This window comes from Tribolium madens, unplaced genomic scaffold (genome assembly GCF_015345945.1).
Source record: "Tribolium madens isolate multiple individuals breed KSU strain unplaced genomic scaffold, Tmad_KSU_1.1 Scaffold_91;HRSCAF=231;Tcas5.2_LG7, whole genome shotgun sequence".
NCBI classification, from domain to species: domain Eukaryota; kingdom Metazoa; phylum Arthropoda; class Insecta; order Coleoptera; family Tenebrionidae; genus Tribolium; species Tribolium madens.
Genome location: NW_025401063.1, coordinates 11,922,879 through 11,949,191, shown reverse-complemented (window position 1 = coordinate 11,949,191; position 26,313 = coordinate 11,922,879). Strand labels below are relative to the sequence as shown.

Sequence of the window (26,313 nt, the reverse complement as noted above, 5' to 3'; positions counted from 1 at the left end):
GTTGCGTTAATAACTTGTATGTCGCAATAAGGGACAAAGCATGGTAATGAGTGATGTGTAATTTTGTTTCAATAAAATTTTGATTAAAGTTTTTGGTTTTGTGATTGGTAAACACTCACCTCGGCATGGATCGTTTTTGAGTAAGAACTCGTCTAGAGCTACCCAACCGCCTCCTACGCGCACCATTACGGTGCTACGTAAGATACGGACTAGACGCAGTTTTTGGCTTTCACCAAACTGTAAGAAAAACGTGAGTACGACTCTGGAGTAAATCTTCTAAAACTCACTCTATATTTGCCTTCGCCGACCTGGAACACTCGGAATTTCTGCCGGCAAGTACACAACATCACCAACCTCTTGACCTCATCGTGGATCTTCTGAGCGTCAGTATCGACCGGTTTCTCCTCCCAGTCGGGTCGCAGAGCTGCTATAAACTTCTTCCAGTCAATCAAACCCCGATTGTCTTGGTCAAACATATCCGCAACGTGATTCATTTCAAGTCGGGAAGTATCAAACTCTAGAAAACGCACACCGATATTTTGGTAAATCTCAAATTAGCCGCTCGACCTACTTGTTTTGATAATTCCTTCGATAAAATCGTCTCTCGGTATAAGTTCGTTGTTATCCTTGTCCATTTTCCTGAACAAGTCGGTCAATCGCGACTTCTTGTAGTTCATAAACTTCAAGAAGCGTTTCCTCCAGTCATCCCAAGAGAAGTTGTCCGCTCTTTCCTTCTCTTTGAGATAAGCAAGATGGTCGTAAAGTTGGCGCTGTCGTTCCCACGACAACATCCAAACATGGCGCCACTTATCGTACAAAAACTTGACACGTGGCGATCGGAATTCGGGTTCGCTAAATAAAAAAACAAAATGGAGACGAGTTTTGATTGGCGGATGATAAAAATGAGATGTATTGAGTTTTGTGTACGATATTTATGTTTGGTGTTAGTCCCATGATCGAGTGAATGAGAAATGTACCTGCCAGATGGGAATCTTGGCCCAATATGTGGTAATTGAGGATCCGGACTCAGTTCCCGACCAGGACTGGAACGGCTGTTGACAAAGCACATGCAACACTCAACAAATCAAAAACTAAAAATACGGCCTACAAACTCAAACAAAGAAAATTAAAAATTAATATGTTTGGTTTGTCGACTCAAGTTAATCAATAACTCGCGAAGGGTTTTGATAAATACCAGTAGTAAGTTTTTAACCACGTACGTCGTCAATTAGCTTAACTATTTTTTTGTATTTATCAAAACCGCCTCGTAAATAAAAAAAATTAGTCACACTTGTATCGCAAACAAATAAATTAGTAACAAACACACGGAAGACGAAAGTGTTAAATGTGTAAAAAAAGAGGCTAACCTTCCACGGTGCGCAAGCAAGTCTCTCGATCCTTTGAAGCTAGAAAAGCAAATTTTGGTCAAACACAAGCACAAACACAGTGACGTTTCAGCAAACATACCTTTGTTTGCGGCCAAGAGAGCCGTAGCTATCGGGTGAAGGTTCACGAATGTCATGCTGTGATCCCCGACTGGTGAAAAACAAAGCAACACAAGAACACAAATTAAACATGCAACATAAAGCAGTGATAAAACACAAACAAGTGCAAGTATTAGACCACACAAAAGAAATACTTACATCGGTCCTTTGCCCTTAACGAATTTCTTGGGTTCTTTAGCGTTCGTTGGCTTGATCTGTTTGGCTTTACAAACTCTATCGACTTCACCTTGACGTTTCTGCGTATTCTCCATGAATTCTTTATGGTCAGCGATTAACTGCTCAGTAGCGGGGATGTCCATGGGTAACTCCTCACGTTTTAAAGCGATAAGCGTATTCTCCAAACCCAACAACCACTTAATGAGTTCTTCGAGACACTCGTCAAGGTCTCGTAACGAGTTCATATGAGCGGTGAGTTTCTGGTGGCGTTGCAAGGCCCATTGGGACACTTCCTCCCACCGGGATTGTATAACCTTGATCCAGTTCTTGATAACATTGATCGCGTCAGGATGGGCTTTTGCCAAAACGTTTTGAGCGAGATCAAGAGTGTGATTTTTCTCACGTTCTTTATCTTTGAGTTCCGCTCGGAACCTATCCAAAGCTTGAAGCTGTTCGTAAGCTGTCGCTTCATCCTCAGGGGTACTTCCAACGAATCGCAGTTGTCTCTCGGCTTCGGATAACCAGTCAAGAAGCATATGAACCGATTTGTGAAGACGTTCGGCTTCGCGTAGAGCTTCATCGAGTCGGTCTGACCTAATTCGAGTCAATTTTGTAACGGAATTCCACAATTCGTTCAATTCAGTCAACTGAGATCTAATTTGCGTGGCATCTGAACGGTTTGCTTTACGCTCAAGGTCTGTCCCGGTTCGTATAACCGACTCCATTTGCTCGTTACGTCTCTCCAACTCCTTTTCGAACTGTTTATGTAAATCTACAAGGTGGTTAACTGTATCCAAGTCGCCATGAACAGGACTATCGACTGATAATTCCTTCTCAACTTTCTTCAACCACTGCAAAAGCGCAGCGATAGCATCCTTAAACTGACCCGAATACAACAACGCCTCTTCAAGCTTTCTTTGTCTGTCCACACTCTTATTACAAACTGCTGTCCACTTTGCCTTGAGGTCACTCATCATCTGTCTGATCGTCGTCTCATCACTCTTCGGTGCTTTCTCTTTAAGAACTTTACCAGTTTTCATGACATGATCGTAAGTACCTTGTTTAGCAGAAAGGTTTCTTTGGAACTCCTGGTGTTTATGGAGTCGGCTTTTGATCGCTTCAGGGTCATTCCCGACTGATTCAGACAAAAGCCGGTCTAGTGAGTCTTCAGTTTCGTTTAACCAAGACATAAGACTCGACCAGCCATCGTGAAACTCTTTCGCTTCTTTGTAACCCAAGTCCAAAGCTCGGGTTCGTTCGGCCGATTTTGATGCAACTCGTTCCCAGCGATGTTGAACGCTAACTAACAAATTCTTAATTAAAATAACATCTTGTTTCTGGCTGAAGTATTTCAAATGAGTGCCTTTTTTGTCGAGATCGAGCATAATTTCGCGGTGAGCACTAACATCCTTCTGGAATACTTTATGTTCTTCCATTTGAACTTGGATGATTTCGAGAACGCGCGAAACCGGTTTTAGGTTAGACAACATCTTCTCAGCGTTGGTTAACCATTCGACGAAGTTCTCAAGAGCCTCGTGAAATTCGGTGGCTTCTTTCAGAGCAATCTCGAGTTTGATTTTCTTGTCGTTGGCTCGAGACGTGACCGAATCCCAACGCTGTTTCAAGGTACGTAAATTGTGTTGAAGGTTAGATGCGGCATTTGAACCCTTTTTCAGATACTCTTGTCCTTGAGCTAATACTGTTTCAACTTTCGGTCTATTATCCTCAATTTCGTTGTAAATCTCCATGAAACGTTCTAATTGTTCACTTGCTGTTTCCGGAAGACCTCCTACCGGCTTACTTGCAGTTATAATACCGTCAACATCACATAGCCATGATAGTAAGTCTTGTATTTCTGCATTGAACTTCTGAGCTTCATTGAGAGAATCCTCAAGTTCGCGTTGACGGTCAGCAGCTTTCCGCATCAAAGCCCTCCATTGGGTATTAAGAGTGTTAAGCTTATCCTGAGTGATGGAAGCCTCATCTGAACCTTCTCCAGTTTCAATAATTTGTCTTCCCGCATCATTCAAAGTATCAACACTCGTCTGGTGGGCTTGTATATCATTAACCAAGACTTTAAGTTTTGCCAACTCGATTTCTAAAATTTGTGGATCTCCTTGAACAGGTTTCAGCTCATCTAAAGTCTTATCAGTCTTGCTGATCCAAACTAGGAGCTCGTTGAGGGCATGTTGGAACTGACCAAGACGCAACAAAGCATTCTCGAGTTGTCTTTGCCGTTCTACAATGCCTCTCAACAAGTCATCCCAACGTTTGTTGACTCCAGACAGTGGTTCCTTGATTGCGGCCGCTTGGTCAGCGGAGGTGCGCTCGGTGAGCTCTTGTGCTTGCCTAAATAAAAAGCAAAATTAAAACTAATCGTGGCAAAACCAAACAATTGCAATAGACGGCAATTGTTTGGTAAAAGATGGGCGGTAAGCGAGGGGTTGCGTAAGCAGAAGCTACACAGACTGGGCAAAAATCGCAAGCAATTAGCAAGAAAAGTGACTTCGAAGTCACTAAAACGAAGAAAAAATAGAAACTGAAGCATGCGACAAACGTTGCGTTAACACAAAGGCTTGCAATCAGAAATCTAAAGTATCCTTGCCTGATCAGACTCCTGTAGTCCAACGGGACAGAAAAATATAGAAAATAAACAAAATGTTAGTACTTGTTCTAAATTTGAAGCACATATAAAAGATCTTTTTTATATATAAATAACTAATTTCGAAAATTATAGTTTCTAATTACACTAATAACAGAAAAAAACTCACCTATTGAGAGCTTCAACTTTCACCATATGTGGATCAACTTCAGCTTTGAAGTTCTTTAATTGGTCAATTTGCCTCTTCACTGCGTCGATATCCGTACCCAACGGTCCCATCTTGGCAAACTTCTTCTCCGCTTTGTCCAAGAATGCCAACAAATTCTGGAATGGTACCATCAAATAACTCTTAAACCCACCCATCTCTAGTACAAACCTGAAGCGTCTCATGAAACTCCATCGCTTTCTCCATGGCATCGATCAAATTCTCTTCCCGCTTGGCATACAACGCCGTAATATTATCCCAGGCATTATCCAAATCCTCGATATGTTTCTTCACTTCTGGTTTATCCGGCTCGCCGCACAATCGCATCAAATCCTTTCCGGAAGCTCTTACTTGATCGACTTCTGGTTTGGTTTGATCAATCTCGTGTCTGATCTCTTGCAAAGCGACTTGTTGTTCTTGAATTGCTTTAGGTTCCACAGCTGGCGGTTCTTGACTCACGAGAGAATCCTCCAGGTCCTTGAGAGTCGCCATAATGGCGTGCAACTCTTTCCAGAATTTTTGGGCGGCATCAAGGGTATCATCCAGTGAGCGGCCACGATTATTTGTAGCCTTTTGTACATCATCCCATAAGTTTTTAAGTTTGTCGAGTTTGCGTTTAATATCTTTAATGGCGGGATCCGATCGGTTAGGAGCTTTGTTTATGACGTCGTCAGCAGCGCGTTGGACTGCTGCATAAGCCTCTTTGCGCTTGTCTAAGTCGCTGATGAGAGCGTCGTTGTCTTCGATTTGGTCCTTGATTTTCGGGACGTGAGCCGAGATGGGTTCAAGATTGTTCACTTGATCAGCAGTGTTGGAAAGGGCACGTAACATGCCTTCGAGTTTGTCAGTAAATTGAGAACTTTCTTGAAGAGCTTGTTCGAGGGCTTGTTGGCGTTCACGTAACTCTAATTTTAAAGCGGCATATCGCGCGTTGTCGCTATCCAGCAAATCTTGCACCTTTGAGCCATCATCATCATTGCACAACCGGATAAGAGCCTCGCCCGTTTTGTTAAGCTTGTCGACTAGAGGCTTATGGTCATTTATACTCTGAATAAACATTTCATTCCGGTCTTGTTGTTGGGCGATCAAATCAGGTCTCATAGCTGGCATTGCTAACATCGAGATTTGTTCCTCAATATCAGACAACCAATTGGATAGAACGTTATGAGTGTCATGGAAGTGTTCAGCCAATGGTAATGCTTGTTCTAAAATACCTAACCTGTCCGAACTTAATGCTGAAACTGTGTCCATTGTCTCGCGTAAATCTTCCATCTTTTCGCGAATGAGTGAAGTGTCCTCACTTGGGGGACTCTCCCTGAGTACTTTCTTCGCAGTAGAGAGCACATCTCTGACTCTACCTTTCTGACTAGAAATATCGTCATTAAGAGCTTTGTGCTCTTTCAATTGGACACGGATCAAGTCAGGCTCAGCTGATGGTTTTTCCGCGTCTCTTATCTGACCTTCAACCTCGCGGAACCATTCAAGAAGTTCATCAATATCACCAGTCACCTCTAACGCTCTCTGTTTACCGAGATGGATTCTTTCGGCCCGACGTTGGATTTGCTCAGCGATAGCATCAAAACGCCTATTGTCACGCGTGACTAGCCCTTCGATTGTAGAGGCGCCCTCTCCAGGACTATTTTGACACAACTGAGGTCCTAGTAGATTAATATGTTCAAGAACCGGTCTTAATTCTTGCAAGTCGAGCTCCAATCGGGCGATATCACCCTCGTGAGGCTCCGCTGATTGAAGAACACTCTCGGCTCCTTGCATCCAATCGACCAATCGGTTATGGTTGTTGTGGAATTGTTTGACAAGAGGCAACATATCATCAGCGTGTTTGAGCAAATCGGCGCCTCGCGAAGTTAAATCGTTGTAGCGTCTTTGAAGCGAGTCAAGCTTGTCCTTGAGTTGGAGGGCCTCGTCAGATGAGATGTGACGCATGAGTTCGACACCTGCGTCTACGGTGCTATCCACGTCTTGTTGTCTGCTTGCGATTTCCTCAGTCAAAGCCTACAAAATATTAGTACGAAACATAAAATTTATAAATTCTTACTTACAGTTAGGTCGTCCATCTGTTCGAGAAGCTTGTCGGTATGAACAGCCAAAACCTTGAAACGACCTAATCTGTGTTCCATGCTGTCCATCCACGCAGCCAAATCTTGGTAAGTTAACACTAAGTGTCGCAAACCTTGCCTAGAGTCGGTTAACAGTTGCCCAATCCTTTCACTGGCGTCGACGAGATTGCCATATCGGTCGGTAACTTCTTGTAACTTATCGGCAAGTGTTGCAGCTTCGTCTTCGCCCACTAAACTCATCAAGTTCGACGCAATATCTGTCAATTCTCTAAAATCGGGTTTCTTGTCCAAAATGTCGTTATGTAAAGCCCCATGTTCGCGAATCTTTTGTTGGATCTTTTCCTCGTCGGTGGGGATGATTTCCATGTCTTTGACTTTCTTTTCGCTACGATCCAGCCAATCCTGTAACGGGATCAATTTGTCTTGGAATTCTTTAGCGACTTTCATTGCTTGTTCAAGGTCGAGTGTGCGTTGTTGGGCACTTTCAGTCAAAGCGTCAAAACGTCCCATCAAATTCTTAAGTTGTTTTTCAATCGCTTTGCGTTCCGCCGGTTCTGCTTCTTTGGCAATTTCATTCCCCATAGAAAATAGAGAAGACATGGAGTTTTGCCGGTCGAGGAGCATCTTTTTGAGAAACTTTTGTTCCTGTAATTGGGCTTTGACGACTTTATAGTCGGCAGATGGTGGTTTTTGATTAGCGACAAGTTCCTCAGTGTCGGTTAACCATTTGGCTAAACCATCCAAAGCTTCTTGGAACTTGCCCGATTGTAGTAACGCCACATCCAGGCGTCGTTCCCGATCGTTAAGCCGTTCTTTCAAATCGTTCCAATGTTCGTTCATCTTTTCCAAATCTTTCTCTAAAATTGCAGTATTGACACCAGAAGCGGCCGATTGGATCAAGCCTTGACCTACACGATTACAGTTCTCCACGGCTTTGGCTACTGGTTCGACCGTCTTGGCCCTAAACTTCTTGAAATCTTGTTGCTGGGCTCTTATACTGTCAACTTCCGACCCCACAGCTTTTAGTTTCCTCAATTGCTCAGACGCGTCGTGAATATCATCCAAAACATTAGCGTGCGACAAATAGAACTGTTCGAGTTTCTTGTGAATGTCCTCGAGACTTTGCTCGCGACTCCTAGCCCTGTCGTCAAGTTTTCCCAATTGTTTCCTTAAAGTTTCAACTTGTTGTCGCGTTTGTGCGGTATCTGGAGCAAAACCGCTATCCACCAACCGCTCACCGGCCGCTATAGCGTCATTCACATCATCCGTAGCTTTATTAATCTTGATCAAAAATCGGCCGATATCATCGATTTGTCCGCGTACTGTCTTCAAGTCTCTCCCAGGAGGTTTCATCTCATCTAATTCAGTTTCAAGCGCTGTCAAGTCATGAGACAAACCTTTAACTTGATCGTTAAATTGCGTCACTGCAGTCGCAGCCGATTGTAATTCGGAACATCGATCATCCAATTTGCCTGCAAGCTCGTCAATACGATCACCAAGACTGTCTACTTCGTCTTCAAGGTGATGGGCGTCTATCCCGTTCTGAGCCGCTTCACTTGCCAAGTCTTGGGCTTGCTGTTTGACTGTTTGGAGTGGTTTTCGCAATTTCGCGGTTTCTTCACGAAGAGCTTTGATGCGTTCAAGCAGTTTTGGGTCACGAGCAGCGCCTCCAAGAGCATCGTGAGAAGCGAGTTTATCTTCACAACGTTCTACTCCATGTTGTAACTCACGAACATTCTCGTTAAAGTCGACAAGTTTGCGGGATTGATCTTCAAGAGCTTGCGTACGCTCAATCAAGTCGTTGTTGAGTTTATCCCAACGTTCCTTCAAGTCGTTTAGTTCGTTCTTAACTACTTCTTTATCGACATCACAGGCCGAGACGAACGTATCGCCAAGGGTTCGCGTATTTTCGTATTCGCCCGACTTTTTCCAAACTTCGTTCCGGAAGGCTTGCAATTCCTTCAGTTGTTTCTCGATGTGTTTCCTTTGGAACGATGAAGGTCTCAAAGTGTCTAATTTATCTTCGGCTTGTCTCAACCACGGCAAGAAGCTTTCCAAAACTTTGTAATACTTGCGACAATGTTCTTTGCAAGTCTGAAGTCTTGTTTGACGATCAACGGTTTCCTTGCGTAGCTTCTCCCACTGCTGCTGAATCTTATCCAAATCACGCTGGAGTGACCTTGAATCATTTCGGTTGTTTCTAGCGAGCATGTCGCGGCCTTTGTTCAACAACATTATAACTTCATGTTCTCTGGCAAGGACATCTCTGTAAATAGGCTCGTGGTGAGCTAATTGTTGTTCCAAAACGTCTCTTATAGCCGAAATTAGCAGTTTTTCAGACAGTGATCCTAACTCGTCCGAAAGCCATCCAAGTGTCTTCGCACAGGAGGCTTCAAACTGGCGTCCATCACGTAATGATCCTTCAATTTCAGCTTTCTTGTGATCGAGTTTTTTCTGTAGGGCGTTATATTGTCTCCCAATTGATGCCAATTTGGCTTGAATATCAGCCCTTGATGCTGGATCACTCAACACATCGCAAAGTTGAGCACCTGCGGCCTCCAAATCAGTCAAAAGTGGTCTCTGACCTTCCAATTGTCTTTCTAAATTTTCTACTTTTCTCAATTGTTCTTCTGGATCTTTGTCAAGAGGAAGTTCGTCCAAATTATCCGAAATTCCTTGCAATGCGTCCCTCAAACGGGTCAATTGCGCATCAAACTCGCGACTGGTATCCGCCGCGGCTCCTAACGAATCTGCCCTTTCCTCCAACTTGCTCAAAAGATCAGCCCACCGTTGCTGGATATTTGCTAATTTGTTATTGACTTTTTGACCGTCGGGAGACCGTGGGTCTAGATAGGACAAAACTGAATCACCCACATCAATCAAGTGTTGGAGTTGAGGTTGCTGGGTGCGGAACTCTTCTCGCAAGACTTGGACTTGCTGAACTTGCGATTGTACCATACGGGAATCACTCGAAATGGGCCCCAATACTGTCAACATGCGATCTTTAGCCGACAACCAGGAAGAAAGCGAGTCATGAGTGTCGTGGAACTCTTTCATATCTTCCATAAACTTAATTCTGTTTTTGAGATGGTCGCTCACACTCTTCCAATGCGAAACGACATCTTCGAGTTCGTCGTTGAGGTTATCGGCACCGAGGGCGCCCGGTTTGCGTCTGAGTAAGTCTTTGACTTGGCTCTTGGTCGAGTCGAGGAGTGACTGTTTCTCGTACATCTCCTCCAAAGCTTGTTTGATTTGTCGGTTTAGTTTGTCGGCTTCATCTTTAGAAGCCGGGACTATGTCTTTCGGTAACTGTCGTTGGACTTTATCCAAGAAAGCACTAAGTGTCTTAAGACTATCTAAATGTTTCTTAACTTCATCTCTAATGGAATCGATTTCTGATTGCCGGTCGTTGATTTTGACTCCAAGAAGAGAATACCGATGATTTATTTCAGATAACTGTTGTTGAACTGGAGATAACTCCTCGAGATGAAAACCATCTTGACTTGATCGGCGTGACGAAAAACCACTTGAACCTCCTGGTGATAAAGGACTCAACCCTTTGCTCGGTGATGGTGAGCGGGTGTCTTGTGTCGGTCTGTAAGTGCGTTTAGTAGGACTATACACCTGATTTCGGCGTTTTGAAGGAGATTCAGGTCGGTCACCTCGGACCAAATTATCATAAGCCGTTCCGATGTCGTTGACTTTATCAATAGTAGACGAGTAGTCTTTATATTCCTTTGTAATCGGCTTGAGTTCTTCATTTTGCTTCTTTAAAATTTCTATATCAATGGCTACGACCTCAAGCCGTGCTATTCGTGCCTCAAATCGACTCAACCAATCACACACTTGCTGTCTCAACGCTTCATATGCATTCAATTGTTCAGCTCTCTGTTTCGACAATTTCTGCTTCTCATCTAAAAGACTACCAAGTTCGCGCCATTGATTCTCCATCGACTTGACCCGATCACGGACATTGGCAGTGTCCGTTGTGTCCCGTTTATTCAATAAATCTTTACCACACTTGATAACCTCTTCGAAAAGTGAACGTTTATCATCCCTATTAGTTGCAATCTCTTGCATACGAACAGCATACTCCTCAATTGATAGTTTGGCAAACTCACGCGATTCAATTATTTCGATAATACTGGCATGCCATTGCTCGAATTGCGAAGCTCCTGCCAAGAACGTAGTCAATCCCTTGTTAACTTCCTCAAGAAATTCGCCTCGTTTTTGCGCCCTATCAAACAGTTTCTCAAATCGGGCCTTAACGTCGTTTAGTTTAGTTTCGATCTTTTTGGCAACGCGAGCGTTGCTTGACGAAGCGATTAATTCATTTGCAGATAAGTAAACTGAATCAATTGAGGAGATATGAGTGTCTATGTCGGATTGGAAGACACGATGTTCGCGCAACTGCTCGTCTAGACGTTCTTTAATCAACGACGCCGGTCTTTGCATCGACTTAAACTGACTTTCAGCCGTGTTCAACCAATTCATTATACCATCAAGCGCGTCTTGGACTCCTTGCGACTGAACAAGTGCGGTGTCGAGCTCTTGGCACCGGTCAGCAAGTGCGTTACTCAACTGATTGTACTTTTGAGCAAGTTCAATGACAGGTTGCTCTAACCGCGACATCTCAGCCGGTGAAATCTGACCTTGGAGGGAGTTAAGGAGCGCATCGGTGACCTTTAATCAACTAATCAGACAAATACTACTAAATCTAACTCGACTTACCTGCTTCGCGTTATCAATTAAGCGTCCATTAGCCACAAACTCGTTATTAAGAGCTTTAGCTCGGTGTAGTTGTTCTTCGACAGCTTTAGGGTCTCCACCGATTGATTCGTCCAAGATTTTGATAGCTCGTGGCTCGGCCTCGCGGAGCCATTGCCTAGCTTTGTCTACGGCATCGCTATACTCACGTTGGCGCCCCCCTACACCCGAAAGCCGATCAGAGAGGTTATTAGCGCGATTCAAAAGATCGCGGTATTGTTGACCCACGAGGGAAACCTCGGTACGTACAGGCGAATCTTGAGAGGCTATTGGCTCAATGTGGTGTAAACGTGACGGGAGGGAAGTACGGAAATCGTTAAGAAGAGCCAAATATTCCTAAGTGGGTTGAATATAAAACAACGCGATTAGGTAAAGGTTCGACTTACCTTGCTTTCGTCGAAGAATTTCTGTGCCGACATATTAATAAAGCGGAGATCACCCTGATGGGCGATGACATCGCTGACAAACTCTTTAGTACTATCTGTACTTGAATCGAGCCTTTGCAAGTCGCTCAAAGCGCGTTCTTTGTCTTCGAGTATCCTCCTAGCCTTACCTAACCAATCGGAGAAAATATTGAGTTCTCCTTTGAGTTTAGTGAGTTCGTCTTTGGCTGAGAGGAGTTTCCTCAAGAGACGCTCAGTGCGATCAACGGCTTTATCATACCGTGTTTTCAAATTGCGACCATTCTTTTCAAGAGTCGAAACCTCACTCTTTGACAGAACATCACCCGCTGTTAACACTAACTGTCTTACTTGGTCGCCACAATGTGCGACCTGACTCGAATGCTGGTCTAAATCATCCCTAATTTGCTTCATTGTATTAATTTTGTTACGCAAATCTTCCTCAATTTCGTGAATAACGTCCTGTGATGCAATTTTATCTTCAACGTCTCCGATCCATTGCAGAAGTTTTGATAGAGTTTCGTCGCACAGTTTGTACTTTTCTTCGACCGCTTGCTGTAATGATCTCGAATTAGAAACCGAAGAATTAAGATTTGGCCTAATCTATCGGTAAGACAATCACAATTTGCGTGAATTGAGCATTCTGCAAGCTAAAAGTCCCTAAACCTAACACATGCATACAAGCGCACACACAAATGGTATGTTAGTGTAAATTCAGAAAAAAAAATGTTACCTATATGAAATAAAAAAAAATCAAACCTGAAATCAAATCAATTTAAACAAAATAACAGTAATAACGTGTTGTTGGGTTGGGAAAACCCACAATTGGTATTAGATGGTAGTAAAGGCTAAAGCTCGGCTTCGCCTAGTTTATGATATTAGAACGTGTCGATGATGGTGAAAGTTGTAGTCATTCGTTATTCTTTAGACTACCCGAGAGTCGTCTAAAGAATGATGGGTTAAATGGTCGGGACTAATATGCATTAGAGGCTCGTCTTAAATGCCTTGTAATGCACGAACAGAGTACCACCAAACAAGCTGCAAAAAATTTCATTTAGTTCTGTTTCATGATGCGACAATTACAAGGGAACAAAAATTTAAGCATGATTTTCAAGCTACTTCAAGCAACATCACCATAAGCAAAATCCGTGCGAAGCAACACGGATTCCAGTTAGAGCCGGTAAGACTCACCCTTTGTTCTGCAGGCAATATCAAACCCTTTTCATGTCCTTTAATAAAGTCGATGTCTTTATCGTCATCTCGTATCCTACCATCAACGGCATTTACGATCTTTAAGTCAATAGCGTGCAGAAGCGGCACGACGCCACCACTCTCTGGATCTTTCACTACAGTACTAGATGGATCTATGAGATTATCCGCGATTGCTTCAGTGAGAGTTAATCGCTTGCGATCGATAATTGACGTTGTAGTAAAGGGGCAAGTAAATCTTCCAGTCGTCGGATTGTACAAACCGTAAATCAGAGCTTCAATCAAGGTAAAACTCCGCGATGGTGTTATCAATAATCCGTTATCGATTGCAGTCGGGAGAGGGTACAGTTTCGAAGTGGAGCTATCAAGGACGTTGCCTTTGTCGGCATCGATCAGGCCTTTCCTGAAGCCTTCGGGAAGCTTAATCAACTTTTTCTTATTACCGTCTTTAATTAAAGCCGTGTCGGGGTCTATAAAACCCAAACTGAGGGAGTCTTTCAGTGACAGGACTTCTTTGGTCTGAGGATCGGTAAATTTGCCTGTAGTGACGTCGAGATGGTTCGATTCGATTGCTTGGAGGAAGGTTAAAGGTTCGTCAAGGTAAATAGGAGTGGTTTGGTCATAAGTGACAATGCGCGACTTGACTTTATCTTTTTGGGGTTCAAAAGTAATCAATTTGTTGATGTCCAAAAGTTTAGCATCAATTGCGTCTTGAACAGTTTTAAAACGACCGGTTTGTAAATCTTTAACTACCGCTCGGTTCGGTTCAATTAATTCGAATTTGATAGCAGCTTCAAGAGAGCATTCGCGAGTAGTTTTCGACGCTTTAATTGAATCTGTGACTGCCTTTTGCATCAGTTCTTCAACTAATGGTTTATCAAGTGTTACCAAAAGACCCTTATCTAACGCCACGTCGAAATTGTACGTCTGTTTCGATTTAGTATCAAGAACGCGACCTTTATCAGTATCAATTTTACCATCTTGGATGGCCAATGGTAAAGATTTAATAGTACCATTAAACGGATCTTTGAAAGCAGTAGTCGTGGGATCAATAAAATTATTGGCTAGCGCCTGCGACAAGTCATAAAACTCACCATTTATAGGATCTGCAAATTTGCCAGAGTCTGGACGATACAAGCCATTCCGAATTGCTTCCTCCAACGTCAAGTTACGTTTAACTGTTACGATCAAACCTTTCCGCTTAGCTTCAAACAAACTAATCGAATTACCGTTCGGCAAAACAAACTTACCTAATTCTGCTTCGACTAATTGTTTTTCGATTGCTTCAGGCAGGAAAATGTATTTGTTTTGTTTACTATTTTTGACTAGAGACGTTTCCGGATTAATTAATTCGTTATTACAAGCGTCTTTGAGAGTGAATTTACGACCGGTCGAAGGATGGACAAACATACCATCGTCTGGGTCGTATAAACCGAAATCAATAGCTTCATAGAGACCGAAATTAGCCGTCTCTATATCTACAATCAAGCCTTGGTCTAGTGCTTCAGTCAGTTTCATTGTTTCCTCAGTATAAGGATCTTTAAATGTGCCGTTGCGCTTATCTATAATCCCCAACCGGCAAGTGTCAGTTAAATTAACCAATTTCCCGCGTTTCTTATCAAAATATACAGGTAGTAAAGGATTTATTATAAATTTTCGGATGGCTTCGTGTAAGGTTATCTTCCGGTCGGTATGCGGGTCTATGATTTTACCGGTCGCTTCGTGATATAACCCTTGATGGATAGCTCGCTGTAAAGAAACCGCGGCTTTATTATCAACCAAAATCCCCAAATGGAATGCTTTCTGTAATGGAACTTCGCAACTTTCGTCTTGGGAGAAGTCTCTAACGTTACCGGTGTTACCATCAACGAAACCGTTATGTATAGCATCAATCAGAGGTATTTTACGCCAAACGCCCACCCGAGTATCTTTAATACTAACGGACTCCGCGTCAATTAAATTAATTTCGATAGCTTCAATAAGAGTTACGTAATTGCCAGTTTGAGGGTCGAGGAATAGTTGAGATTCTTCGTCGTATAATCCTTTGGCAATAGCTTCACTTAGAGGAATCGGAGGACCGACTTCGACCAATAATCCGCGCTCGAAAGCCTCGTTAAAGTCTATTGGTTCATGACGAGAGCTAATTACTACTCCCTCGACCGTATCAATGTAACCCTCCACCACAGCCTGTTCAAAAGTTACCAACTCTTCATCTATTGTTACAAGGGTCGAGGAAGTATCGACGTAGCCTCGATTGATAGCACTTTCCGCCCTTAACCGCTCTTTACTCTTCGGATTGATAAACTTGCCAGTGGTTGGATCATAAAAACCTTTAAAGACAGCTTCAGGTAAGGTTATCTGACTTTTATACGGTACAATCAAACCACGATCTTGCGCATCGTAAAAATTCATTTCAGTACTGGTCAAAGGATCGTAAGCTTGACCTTTGACCGGGTCTATAATTCGTAAACTTATTGCATCATTAAGTGTGATTATGTCACCAGAACGCGGGTCTTTAACTGTAAGGACATCAGGGTTAACAATTCCGCCTTCGATGGCTTGTACTAGTGTCACATTAGCATTATTTACAGTAAATTGACCGGTTTTCGGATTGTAAACTTTCTGCGCTAGAGTTTCTTGTAACGACCAAGGTAAGACGGTACTGAGGATATAACCTTTGAGATATGCTTGGTCGAGAGGCAAGGCAGGTTCGGTAAGAATGCCTTTTTCAGGATCGACTAAATTTATTTTAATTGCTTCTTTTAACTCAACGATCCTCCCGCGTTTATTATCCTTGATTCGAGTGGTCACTGGATCAACTAGTTTATACTCTATCGCTTTCTGTAAAGTAATTTGTTCACCTGTAAGTGGATTCAAAATGGCGCCTGATTTTGGTAAGTAATAATTCGATAAAAGTGCTTGAAGCAAATTAAACACTATAGGTTTACTACGAATTAATTGTTGGTCTAGTGCGATATTTAATGATATCAACTGGTCAGTCTTAGTGTCTTTTAGACGACCATCTTGCACAAGACTTAGTTTAAGTGCTTCGTCGAGAGGTACAAAAATTCCACGTTTTGTGTCTTTAACTTCGCTTAATTTATCATCTACGATTTGCCGATCGACAGCTTCAGCGACTATTAGTGATTGTTTAGTGATTGGATCAGTGATCATAGCTGTTTGAGGATCATACAGACCTTTATAAATCACTGCTTCCAGGGTTATAGGTCGTGGCAAAGCTCGTATAAAGCCGTGCAGAAACGCTTCAGAAAAAGTCATAGTTTTTTGAGTGGCAGTATTGAGGACTAGAGCTCGTTGAGGATCGACGATACTACGATCGATCGCTTCGTAGTATGGCACAAGTTGCATGTTTTTCTCATCACGGATCGTCACAGACTTGGGATCGATGATATTCGATGTTAAGGCTTTGCTAAGCGGCATTATTTGATTGTCTGATTTGACCTCGACCTTCACTGGGTCGAACTTGTCAGTCTCGGCGATTTCCTCAAGTGTCAGAGGTTGGTATTTCTGTTTTGGCTGGTCTTTAATGTCAATAATCCATCTCAGTTTCACTGCTTCAAAGAATGGTACCCTTTTGCCGGTTTTAGGATCTACCATATAACCGGTATTTTTGTCAATCAAAGGTCGATTTAAAGCTTCGTCTAGAGTAACATAAACAGGAGGTTTGCTTGTCAAATCTTTGACTAAGATAGTGTCAGGGTTGAAAAGGTCTAATTCGTACAGAAAAGCTTCAAATGTGATAGGTTCGCCGGTGTGTGGGTCAATAAACCGTCGCGATTTCAGATCGTAATACCCCAAGTCCGCCAACTTTTGAGGGGTTATGTCTTTAGAGATAATAAAAATAGAAACACTAGATTCGATAAAAATAACTAAATGTTTATTAACAATTTGAACAATATCACCAGGGTACAATTTATTCAACTTTAGACCCTCCTCCACACTATAAGGCAATTGTTTATCGTTGTGTATAACTCGACACTTGTCAGGCACTATTCTTCCTTCCTCAATCGCCTCACTCAAAGGTAACCTCAATCTGATCTCCTCAACTTCTTCGAGTTGATCTTCAATGACCGACTTTTTCGTCTTTACTTCTTCCTCGTCGACCTTTTTGATAATGGTAATCTCAACTTTTTGTCTCGGAGGTTCTTCCTCCTTTGTAGTTTCCACGTTTTGTATTACAGGTTCCTTTTTAGCCTTCTTTTCATCGGTATACTTTTTAACGGCTTTCACGGCGGCAGCCCCGGCCAAAACTGGAGCCACGACTGGCATAGCCAACCCACCCAACACCGCAATTAACCCTTTTTTCGTTGCTTCCTTAAAATCAATACTTTTGCCAGACTTTTGATCGCGCACTTTGCCGGTTTTAGGATCGATCAACCCTTTCTCTACAGCCTGTTCCACAGTAATAGGTTTTTGTGACGTAACATCATACACAACCGAATTTGGGTCAATGATCTCTTTCTTAATAGCTTCTTCAAAAGTCAGACTCTTTTGAGGATTGTTCGGATCATAAAATTTAGCCGATTTCTCATCGTAAATAGTATCAAACGCTTCCGCAATGTTCATTTCCGTTGTTTTAAAAGTAGAAGTATCTTCAACAGACGTGGCCAAAAGTTTACCCTCCTGAAGAGCCTCTTTAACTAATATTTTCTCTCCTGATTGAGGATCAATAAAAGTACCTGCATGCATATCAACCAAACCTCGATGCAAAGCATCCGAAAACGATATTACGTCTTTCACTGTCGTAGTGTTTTTCGTCTCTCCATCATTTGTTATTATGCCTCGCTTACGCGCTTCCTCAAATAATATTATTTCGCCAGTTTTCGTATTCAAGACTTCCCTTGCACTCACAAGAGCGTAACCGGATAACAGTTCAATTGTGCGCGTTGTAACTGTATGAATTGTATTGACTGTTTCCGTAACAGTGGTTACTGGTTGTGAACTAATACCCATAGAGTTATCCTTAATAACTAAAAGCCCTTTTTCTACCGCTTCCGCAACTGGAAACACTTCTCCACTTTTAGGATCTTTGAAAGTACCAGTTTTTAGATCAATCAACTTGCATTCTAGCGCATCCTCAACTTTGATGAATTCGGAACTAGTAGGGAAAGGCACCGACATTATAAACTCATCATCAATGGCGTTTTTTATCGGAATACGTTCTTTCGTAATCGGATGGACAATTTCCTTCTTATTTGGATCAACTAAACCGCGTTTTACAGCTACAGGAAACGTCATACCGGCCATCGGCAACTTTTCGGGACCAGAAGGCACACTATTATCAAATACTTTATCGTTAACAGCCTCTTGTAAATCTACACTACCTTTACGCGTCCTAACCGTTGATTTCGCATCGTTAACAACACCAGTTTCTATAGCTTGCTCTAAAGTGATTTTAGCACCAGTTTTCTCGGTTAGAGTACTTAACGGATCTACGATATCACAGACGATTGCTTCTCTAATACTTAAATGAGCACCAGTTTCTGGATGCACAACCTTTTGGCTGTCGGGGTCTATAAGGCCTTGATAAAATAACTCCGGAATAGATAAGCTACGATTCAGAGGTACCAACAACTGGTTAGTACCATCGGGGTCTAAAATACCACGAGCTATAGCTTCGTTGATGGTCAATTCGTCTCCTCGTTGAGGATCAATGATTTTTCCTTTATCCCCGTCGACATTTTTCGAGTCGAGAGCTTCCTGTAAAGTAAGACTATCACCACTCGGTGACATAAACGTCTCCTTCTTAGCCAATAACTCTGCAGTGTCTTCATCAATTATGCCTTTCTCAACTGCATCTTTGGGTTTCACAACCTTTCTACGCAGTTTCTGAAGAACGACCTTCTTGGCATCGCGGTCAGGACTCAACGATTGCACCCGCCCGATCGTTACTTTGTAAGTCGGTTCTACTGTAATCCTAGCTCGGGTTTTTTCAGCCTCGGAGGGCCCTTCATCATCAAAAGCCCCACTTTTTTCACTTTCGACCAAAGCCTGCGACTGCAGTTTGCCGTATTGATGTTGGTCGATAACTCCCCGTTGCAGAGCTTCATCAACCGGTACGTTTTTGCCCGTTTTTGGATCAACAACAAATGTTTTAACTGCTTTGACTAGAGGGTAGGTGGCAGCAACCGGTGCACCCACTACTGCAATAACACCGTATTTAGCAGCGTCACCTAAACTTATCTTATGACCCGATTTATTCGTATAATCGCCGGTATTTTTATCAACAATATTGCGTCTAATAGCCTCATCAATTGGCAAATCTTTACCAGTGTGTGGGTCTTTTACTGTGATGGAGGTTGCCGGAATGGTTTTTTCTTGAATTGCGGTTAGAAGAGACGAGGCTTGTTTTGTCTGAGGACACACAACAAGGGCATTTGCCGGATCATAAATAATACCAGGTGCCACCTCGACTGGCAGTGTGTCTTTTATTTCTGAAGTTTTGACCTCAGTGTATGTTGGAGGATAATTATCTACAACGTTCGAGACCTCGATTTTGTCAGGCCTACCATCAAGTTTGGTAATTTGTAAAAGTCTCTGACTGTTAGTCTCGACTTCCATTTCGCTTTCAAACAAAATCAATTCTTGGCTTATTGCTTCTTTCATTGTAATTTTGTGGCTACCTAAATTGTAATGTCCAGTGTCATCTAAAAATTTTTTGCTTAAACTTTTAACTAGACTAACTCTACGTTGATTTGACGGATCTATAACTACAGCCGAACTAGGATTAATAATTTTAAGAGTGATACATTCTTTTAAACTGGCCAAGCGATCTGTCCCTGGAATAATAAAAAGACCGGTAAGCGGATCAAACAACTTTTGGTTAATTGCGTCTTGTAGTGCCCATCCTTCGGTTGGTAACTCATATACTTGTTTTTCCCCAAGACTTCGTTCACTGGCCAAGAGATCAGTGGTGGCAGTTTGAACATTGAGTTTTTTAACAGGAATTTCCTTTCTGCTTGTAATTGTAACAACTGTCGATTTACGAGGAACAGCTCCAGTACTAACAACCTGACTAGAGCTTTCCGCATCCGGGGCTAGTTTGCCATCACTGATCGCTTGAACAATCGAAATTACTTGATTCATCTCCGGGTCCCTAAAGGTCTGATTCTCGTTATCGATCAAACCTTGTCTCAATGCTTCACTATAGGTTAACTGCGTAGGTTTCAGGTCCTTTTGAGTGACCGTGACGTATCTCTGGACCAATGTCCGAGTTACTTGTGTCGAAACGTTCAAATTGAGGAGACTATTCAACATGGCGGCACCTTCAGGTGTTATCAGATGTTGAGCTATGGCTTCGTTTAAATAAACGACTTCGTTTCGGGTAATATCAATCAAATTTCCTGTTTTTGGATCAATGTAGCCACGGAAAACAGCCTCGAGAACTGTTAATTCATTTTGTTGTTCAAAAATACCGATTTTACGTGTTAACATTTCATAAACTTCCGGTTTAACTTCACCGGTTTTGACACCCTCGACAAATGGAATAAGTTTTCCGGACTTGGAGTTGACTAAAAGGCTGCCGTTTGACTTTTTACTAATATAGCCTTTGGCGTTTGCCGCGTTGTAGCTAATGTGGTCGGATTTGTCAGGCGGTTGGAAAGCATCAACGTCAAAAATTGTTTTTTTAACAACTGAAATAATGTACCCTCGGCTAACCGCCTCTTGGATGGTTATGATTTCACCAGTGACTGAATTTTGAAATTTACCATCAGGAGTTATGATGCCGTCTTTAAGTGCATCTCCGAGTGTTACAAGGTCGTTCTTTTGAAAGTCTAGGATTGATTTGATTGTGTCAACGTCTAGGACACCACGTGCAACCGCTTCAAGGATCGTCAGTCGCGTTTGGTGAGTCGGGGAAAGGATCTTACCTGAATCGTCCATCAAACCATCATCGACGACTTCTTTGAGCGTTTTCGGTTTGACGATCAACTGACGTCTTTTAGCTTCTAGATATGAAAATTTCTCGTGGAAATACACATATTTACCGATTTTCGGGTTAATTAACCCTTGCTCGATCGCTTGAATCACGGTTAACTTATCGTCACTTCGCGGGTCGACAATTTCGCGAATATCACCATCGATCACGTTAGTTTTAACTGCGGCATCAATTTGGTATTTGCTCCCAGAGTTACGATCGACGATCCAGCCAGTCCTGTCATCGATCAATCCCTGTGTGATAGCATCAGACAACGCCATTGCTCCGGTCTGCAATTTAACTTCCGTATGCTGCAAGAGATAGCCTCTTTTGTACGCTTCTTTGATATCCATCGTCTCTCCCGACTCGAGTCTGAACGTCCCAGTGTTGACATCAACTTTCCCATCATCGATCGCTTGGTTTATCGTCGACGAATGCGTTACCTTTATCCGTTTTTCGCTGGAATCGACAAATCCATGCTCCGCTTCATATATTTTCCCCTGTATGGCTTCCAACAGTGTCAACTCTCGACCATCTTCGATAATTCCACAGGGACTTATCAAACCTTCGGCAATTTTCGGATCAATCAATTGCCGCTTCCGAGCTTCTTCAATACTGACTTGCGTACCGTCGGGTGAAATCAGGATTTTGCCGGTCCTTCCGTCGAGGATCCGAGCCGCGATTGCTTCCCGAACTGTGATCAGTTCCCCGTTGTAAGGATTAACAATCCCGGGAATATCGGTAATGCTCTCAGTCCCGATCCCTTCGTGCACTTTATGTACGCGTTTGAGTGACTTGATCTCGGTAAAATGCATGCTTTTACCCCAATTTTGAGACTCATGGATGATTTGAGTCTTTGTGGTGTACTTGTCAGGAGGACGCCCGTTTGATATTTTATCTATCTCGTCCTTCAGAGGTTGATTCAGTGTGTCTGTAGTTATTGAAACGGTGGTACCGTTTTCGGTACGAATTGGTTTTTGATGAATGTGCCTGCAAAAAAGATTGGCAAGAAGTGGTAAATCTAGCAAAAGTAAAAATCTTACTGTGTGGATAAGTGAGTGGTGGTGGTGTACGTTGCAGTTTGCTCGCTGGCACTGCTCATGTGGAATTCCGACCGGAAAGTCCGGAAGTGACGAGGCTGCATTTGCTCGACTAATCGCTGGAAAGATTGAAATTTGTTTAGGTATTTTAAGTATTAGTAGTGCTTAAGGAATTTAGTTAAGTGGCTCTTTGAGGAGAATTGATTGATTCAAAATTTGTAAAGGCGTTGGAATCGACACAAGATTGTATAGCAGTCACTCAACTTAGAGTATTTTTAGACATTGGTTGTAAAAGAAATGTGTTTTGAGCCAAATAAAAGTGTTTATTGAGGAAAAATACACATAAATAACAATTAAATTAGTTGGAATGTTAAACATAAGTTTCAAGATAACATATTTCGCAAAAAACTTGCAAAATCCTTCCCACACTAAAGGTGTAGGATCATACTAATTATTCAGACAATTCAATGTAAGACAAAAGATAACTTTTGAGGTAAGTGGTATTTAAAATAATAAAAATGCTTATTTCCAATGTAAAAAAAAATTATTCTCTCTATAACTTTGTAATTGCCCTTAAAAACTATAAAACGTTTTCCTGCTTCTCTCAATAGCAGAGATGTGTAAACCACTAAGTCACAATTCCTGGTTTTAAATTTGTCGTATCGGTAGATTTATAAAATGTTTTCTAGAATCTGAAAACAGTGAAACGTCAAAAAATAACTTTATACAAAAAAATCCCACCCACCAAACGACAAACCACAATTACGTCGTACCTACCTACAATGGGTGGGCCAGTATCAGTGATTAGTGAATTCACCAAGTCATTTGTATAAACTCCTCCTATCCTTGTTTTGTAATTGGCGATCAAAATTTTTGGGCAGGGATCTTTGACATTTAATATTAATTTTAATTTTTGTATTGGTTCAATTTAAATGTTTACTGTTTCCAGATTAAAATTTGGGCAACCTTATAGATAATTATAATTACAACGCAATGAACGTAAATTTCTAAACTCACTGAATTTAATTAAAGATCTATAACATTGAAAAACCTGTTATTTTTACGTCATTGGGTATAATAACTGCAACCACAATAGATTTAATTTCATTGGTTTATTATTATCCAAGTATGCCATACTAATTTAAAAATAAAACACTTTTTCTTGTGAAATCTATTAAAATATAATTAATCTAATAAATGAGTCATTGCTTAATAAAAGTATTTTAAAATAATGTAAATATGAATAAATTAAAAATTAGAAATTTGGTGATAAGGATGATGTCATGTTGAAACATAAACTTTCATGGTAAAATTATTAAAACAGTGAAGTAATTTACCGAAAATAGGTGTTACAACGGAAATAACATCATACAAGTGCCATCAATCAAATTTGAATTGACAGACTTACATAAACAATGCTGCCACCCTTTGCCACGCTATAATTAAAGTGAGTTATCAAGCTTTTAACACTACTGCCACCTCTGGCATTTATAAAGTAGCGAAAGCGGACACCTTCATAAAAAATGCTCAAATTGGCAATTACAACATTCGTGATATTTATTGCCCCGAGTTTCTTCAGATGTGTAATTTAACAATAAAAAATGATGTCATAAAATAAAGTTAGTTAATCAATGACTGGTGGATACTAAAAATTGCCTGTAGTGTTTTACGTCACTTTTGGAGTCAAACACATTTCAAAAAAAAAATTAACAGAGACAACCACTGAAAACCGTCTTTTCAGAAAAGAGATAGGTTTTTCAGGCGAGACGTCGCCACGCCGGTGAATCAATACTTCGGCTGTTATCCTAGGTTATGAGAATTCTGGGCTTTTGGTGTGTAATTACTTAACACATGTGTTAATGAGTTTTAGATCTCACAAATTCAAACATTCAAATGACTGACTCTTAACGAAAGTGGAACGATTACAAAACGGCAACGATTTTCATTTAAAAAATGCTGTTTTATCAATGGTAGAACTTTTATCGTTCTAATACCGGTAAGTATGTGGCGATTAGATAAAAGTTAAGTAAACAGAAAATGTTTTCATTTTTATTTTTAAATTCATTCAATTTGTATGTAATGATCTATTAAGGTGTACAAAATACTGGAGGTTTTCCAAGTGAAAACGTGGCAGTTTTCATTTTGTTACGACACAAACATATTGATTTTATTCTCGAAGAAAAAAAAAGTTACACTATCGAAAAAACTAAGCAAGAATCAAGCTGAAAAATAAGGAGTTACCTACCGAAATATCCCATGGTATGGTAGACAATTCGTAAGAAAAGTCGTAATTGTCTCCCATTTTATTTTACAGCTAAATCACAAGAGTAACAATAATAATTCTTATAACAACACTATTACAATATTTGTATGTAAACCTGTTAACAAATTTCTTGAAGTAGAATTTTTTTTTTAAACGTGTGCACAAAACTTCAGAAAATATAAACTAATTTCAAAGCATAATTAAAAAATAAAATACTAGGAAAATACATAACAAAAATTGTTAAATTAACTTGAGAGTTTTAGCAGTACAGACACCGGCGCGAACCGCGATGTACTAACCGAGGAAACGCGAAAAATGATTATATCTACGGAAAGTACCGAATATCTCCGATCGTTTTAATTTGAATCGTTTTATTTTTAGACCTGATGCATTAATTTCTCTACAATAAACAAAAATTCAAATAATTAAAGCAATTGTTACCCCTCAAATCAATTATTTAAGCGCCACAATTAAAAAAAAATCATGACGTCACTTGCATTTTCCACGAAAAAATGGTGTAGGTCGTACAGGTAAACCTTGAACGACTCCTATGTGCCTCCCATGTGCCATATTAAGAGATTTGCGTGGGTCAAACAACATTTTATCACACAATCAACAATGTAAAAATAAATTTGTGTCATGATGCAAATTGCATTACGTTTATTTGAAAATTTTAAATTCCGACAACGTCGCATTTTCAGTTGAAAGTGACAGTTGATGACATCATGGACTTTTATTTTTAAAACTTATATCACTTGTAGTTTATTAATAAAAAAAATTGTCGGTCAACGTTCAAGGGAAATTAATATTTAAGGTTGGCATCAGTGTAGAATTCCATTGTAAAATTCGCCCTTATGACAGAATTCTAAAACAAATAATTAAAGTTTTTTATAAATTTTGTTTGTAAACATTTCAAAAAATGTCAAGGCAAAGTGGAAAAAATAAATCAGAGATGTCCCAAACAAAAAATCACGCCCAAATTAAATTCAAAAATAGATTAAATTTTAGAGCGGCATTTCAAGGCTGTTTTCAATTTTTTATAAAAATTAAGCATAAAATAGAAATTTACATAAACTTTACGGTTGTCTAACCGTTAAATTAACAACAGATCACGTGGGCCTTAGATTTATGTCATCCCAAAAAATAACTTAAAAACTAATGCATTCTTAATTGTAGTTTTTAGTTGGTCTGATTATGACAATTTTAAGAGCATTTATTTTTAGTGTGTTGGCAGCCGTTAAACAGCCGGGTTTAATTACATTTGAGTACAATTTCTTTGATAACATTATTTTCCATCTTAAAAAAAAAAACAAGTGAGTCACCTGCTGTTACACACTTGTTCCACCGTTATAACCAATCTTAAAGTTATAAAACAATGTTTAAAAATTGTGACCAATTCCGACATAAGTGCTTAGAAAACTAAGTAATATTGAAATCTATTTTTCTTATTTAACTTTTGTTTTGGCACTTTTCTTATTTTTTTTAGTTTTCTCCCACAACAGCTTTATGTTTAAAATTTATTTTGTTGTCAACATTATCTTAAATGTTTTTTAAAATTTTATCATATTTTGTCATTTTTCAATTTATCTATTATTTTTTTAAAATAGCTTTAAATTTAAATACATTTTTATTTTCACTTACCAATGTGACGATATCCCCGGGACACCTGGCAGCGATCTCCTGCAACCTGCCATACAACGAGTCGATCAAATATTGATATTTCGCGTTGAATTCGTCCAACTCCTTGGCGATGATGTCCGCTCCACTCGGTCCACTCTCCTTCGTCGTCCTGAAGGCGACATCCAGCGACGGCTGTGACTCCAGCAGCGCCTCTCTGAACCTCTGCAGTCCCTTGCTCCAGATCTGGTGTTAGGGTTAGAGGTTAGGGGTCAGTTGTTAGTCCAGTCAGTGCTTTAGTTGACATTACATGAAGCTGTGACTAATGTGAATCGTGTGATTGAAATGTGTACGAAAACATAATCACCAGAGAAAAAAAATCAAAACTACGTGCTGCAAGATAAATCGTGACGAAAAACTAGTGATTATGTCGATAAAAGTGTCGAATTGTTGTGTACGTCTATCGTAACATTTATAAACTTTGAAAGAGTGAAAAGAATACAATTGATTCGCACGCCATTTTATGTAGAA

At 40.8% G+C, this 26,313-nt stretch overlaps 1 protein-coding gene across 32 annotated transcripts in view; it reads right to left on the bottom strand.

Annotated features, from left to right (window-relative positions):
• The window catches only part of LOC123011861 (microtubule-actin cross-linking factor 1), a 75,987-nt gene that overhangs the window by 4,930 nt on the left and 44,744 nt on the right, over positions 1-26,313 (bottom strand). For 18 of the 32 annotated variants that reach the window (XR_006413165.1, XM_044409520.1, XM_044409526.1 and 15 more), the window contains 16 exons: positions 25,807-26,028; positions 21,906-22,021; positions 12,906-21,852; positions 11,700-12,269; positions 11,278-11,649; positions 6,529-11,229; positions 4,640-6,481; positions 4,433-4,587; positions 4,267-4,278; positions 1,644-4,010; positions 1,468-1,536; positions 1,368-1,406; positions 978-1,052; positions 572-852; positions 288-517; positions 120-237 (listed from right to left, as the gene is read on the bottom strand). Coding sequence is in view for 31 of the 32 variants with exons in the window: in XM_044409520.1 (XP_044265455.1) it covers positions 120-237; positions 288-517; positions 572-852; positions 978-1,052; positions 1,368-1,406; positions 1,468-1,536; positions 1,644-4,010; positions 4,267-4,278; positions 4,433-4,587; positions 4,640-6,481; positions 6,529-11,229; positions 11,278-11,649; positions 11,700-12,269; positions 12,906-21,852; positions 21,906-22,021; positions 25,807-26,028 (20,116 nt within the window). In the remaining variant the exon portion in view is untranslated. Of the gene's footprint in view, positions 1-119; positions 238-287; positions 518-571; positions 853-977; positions 1,053-1,367; positions 1,407-1,467; positions 1,537-1,643; positions 4,011-4,266; positions 4,279-4,432; positions 4,588-4,639; positions 6,482-6,528; positions 11,230-11,277; positions 11,650-11,699; positions 12,270-12,905; positions 21,853-21,905; positions 22,022-24,147; positions 24,363-25,806; positions 26,029-26,313 lie in introns of those variants that run through there. The other 14 variants (XM_044409543.1, XM_044409541.1, XM_044409542.1 and 11 more) reach the window with 7 other exon arrangements.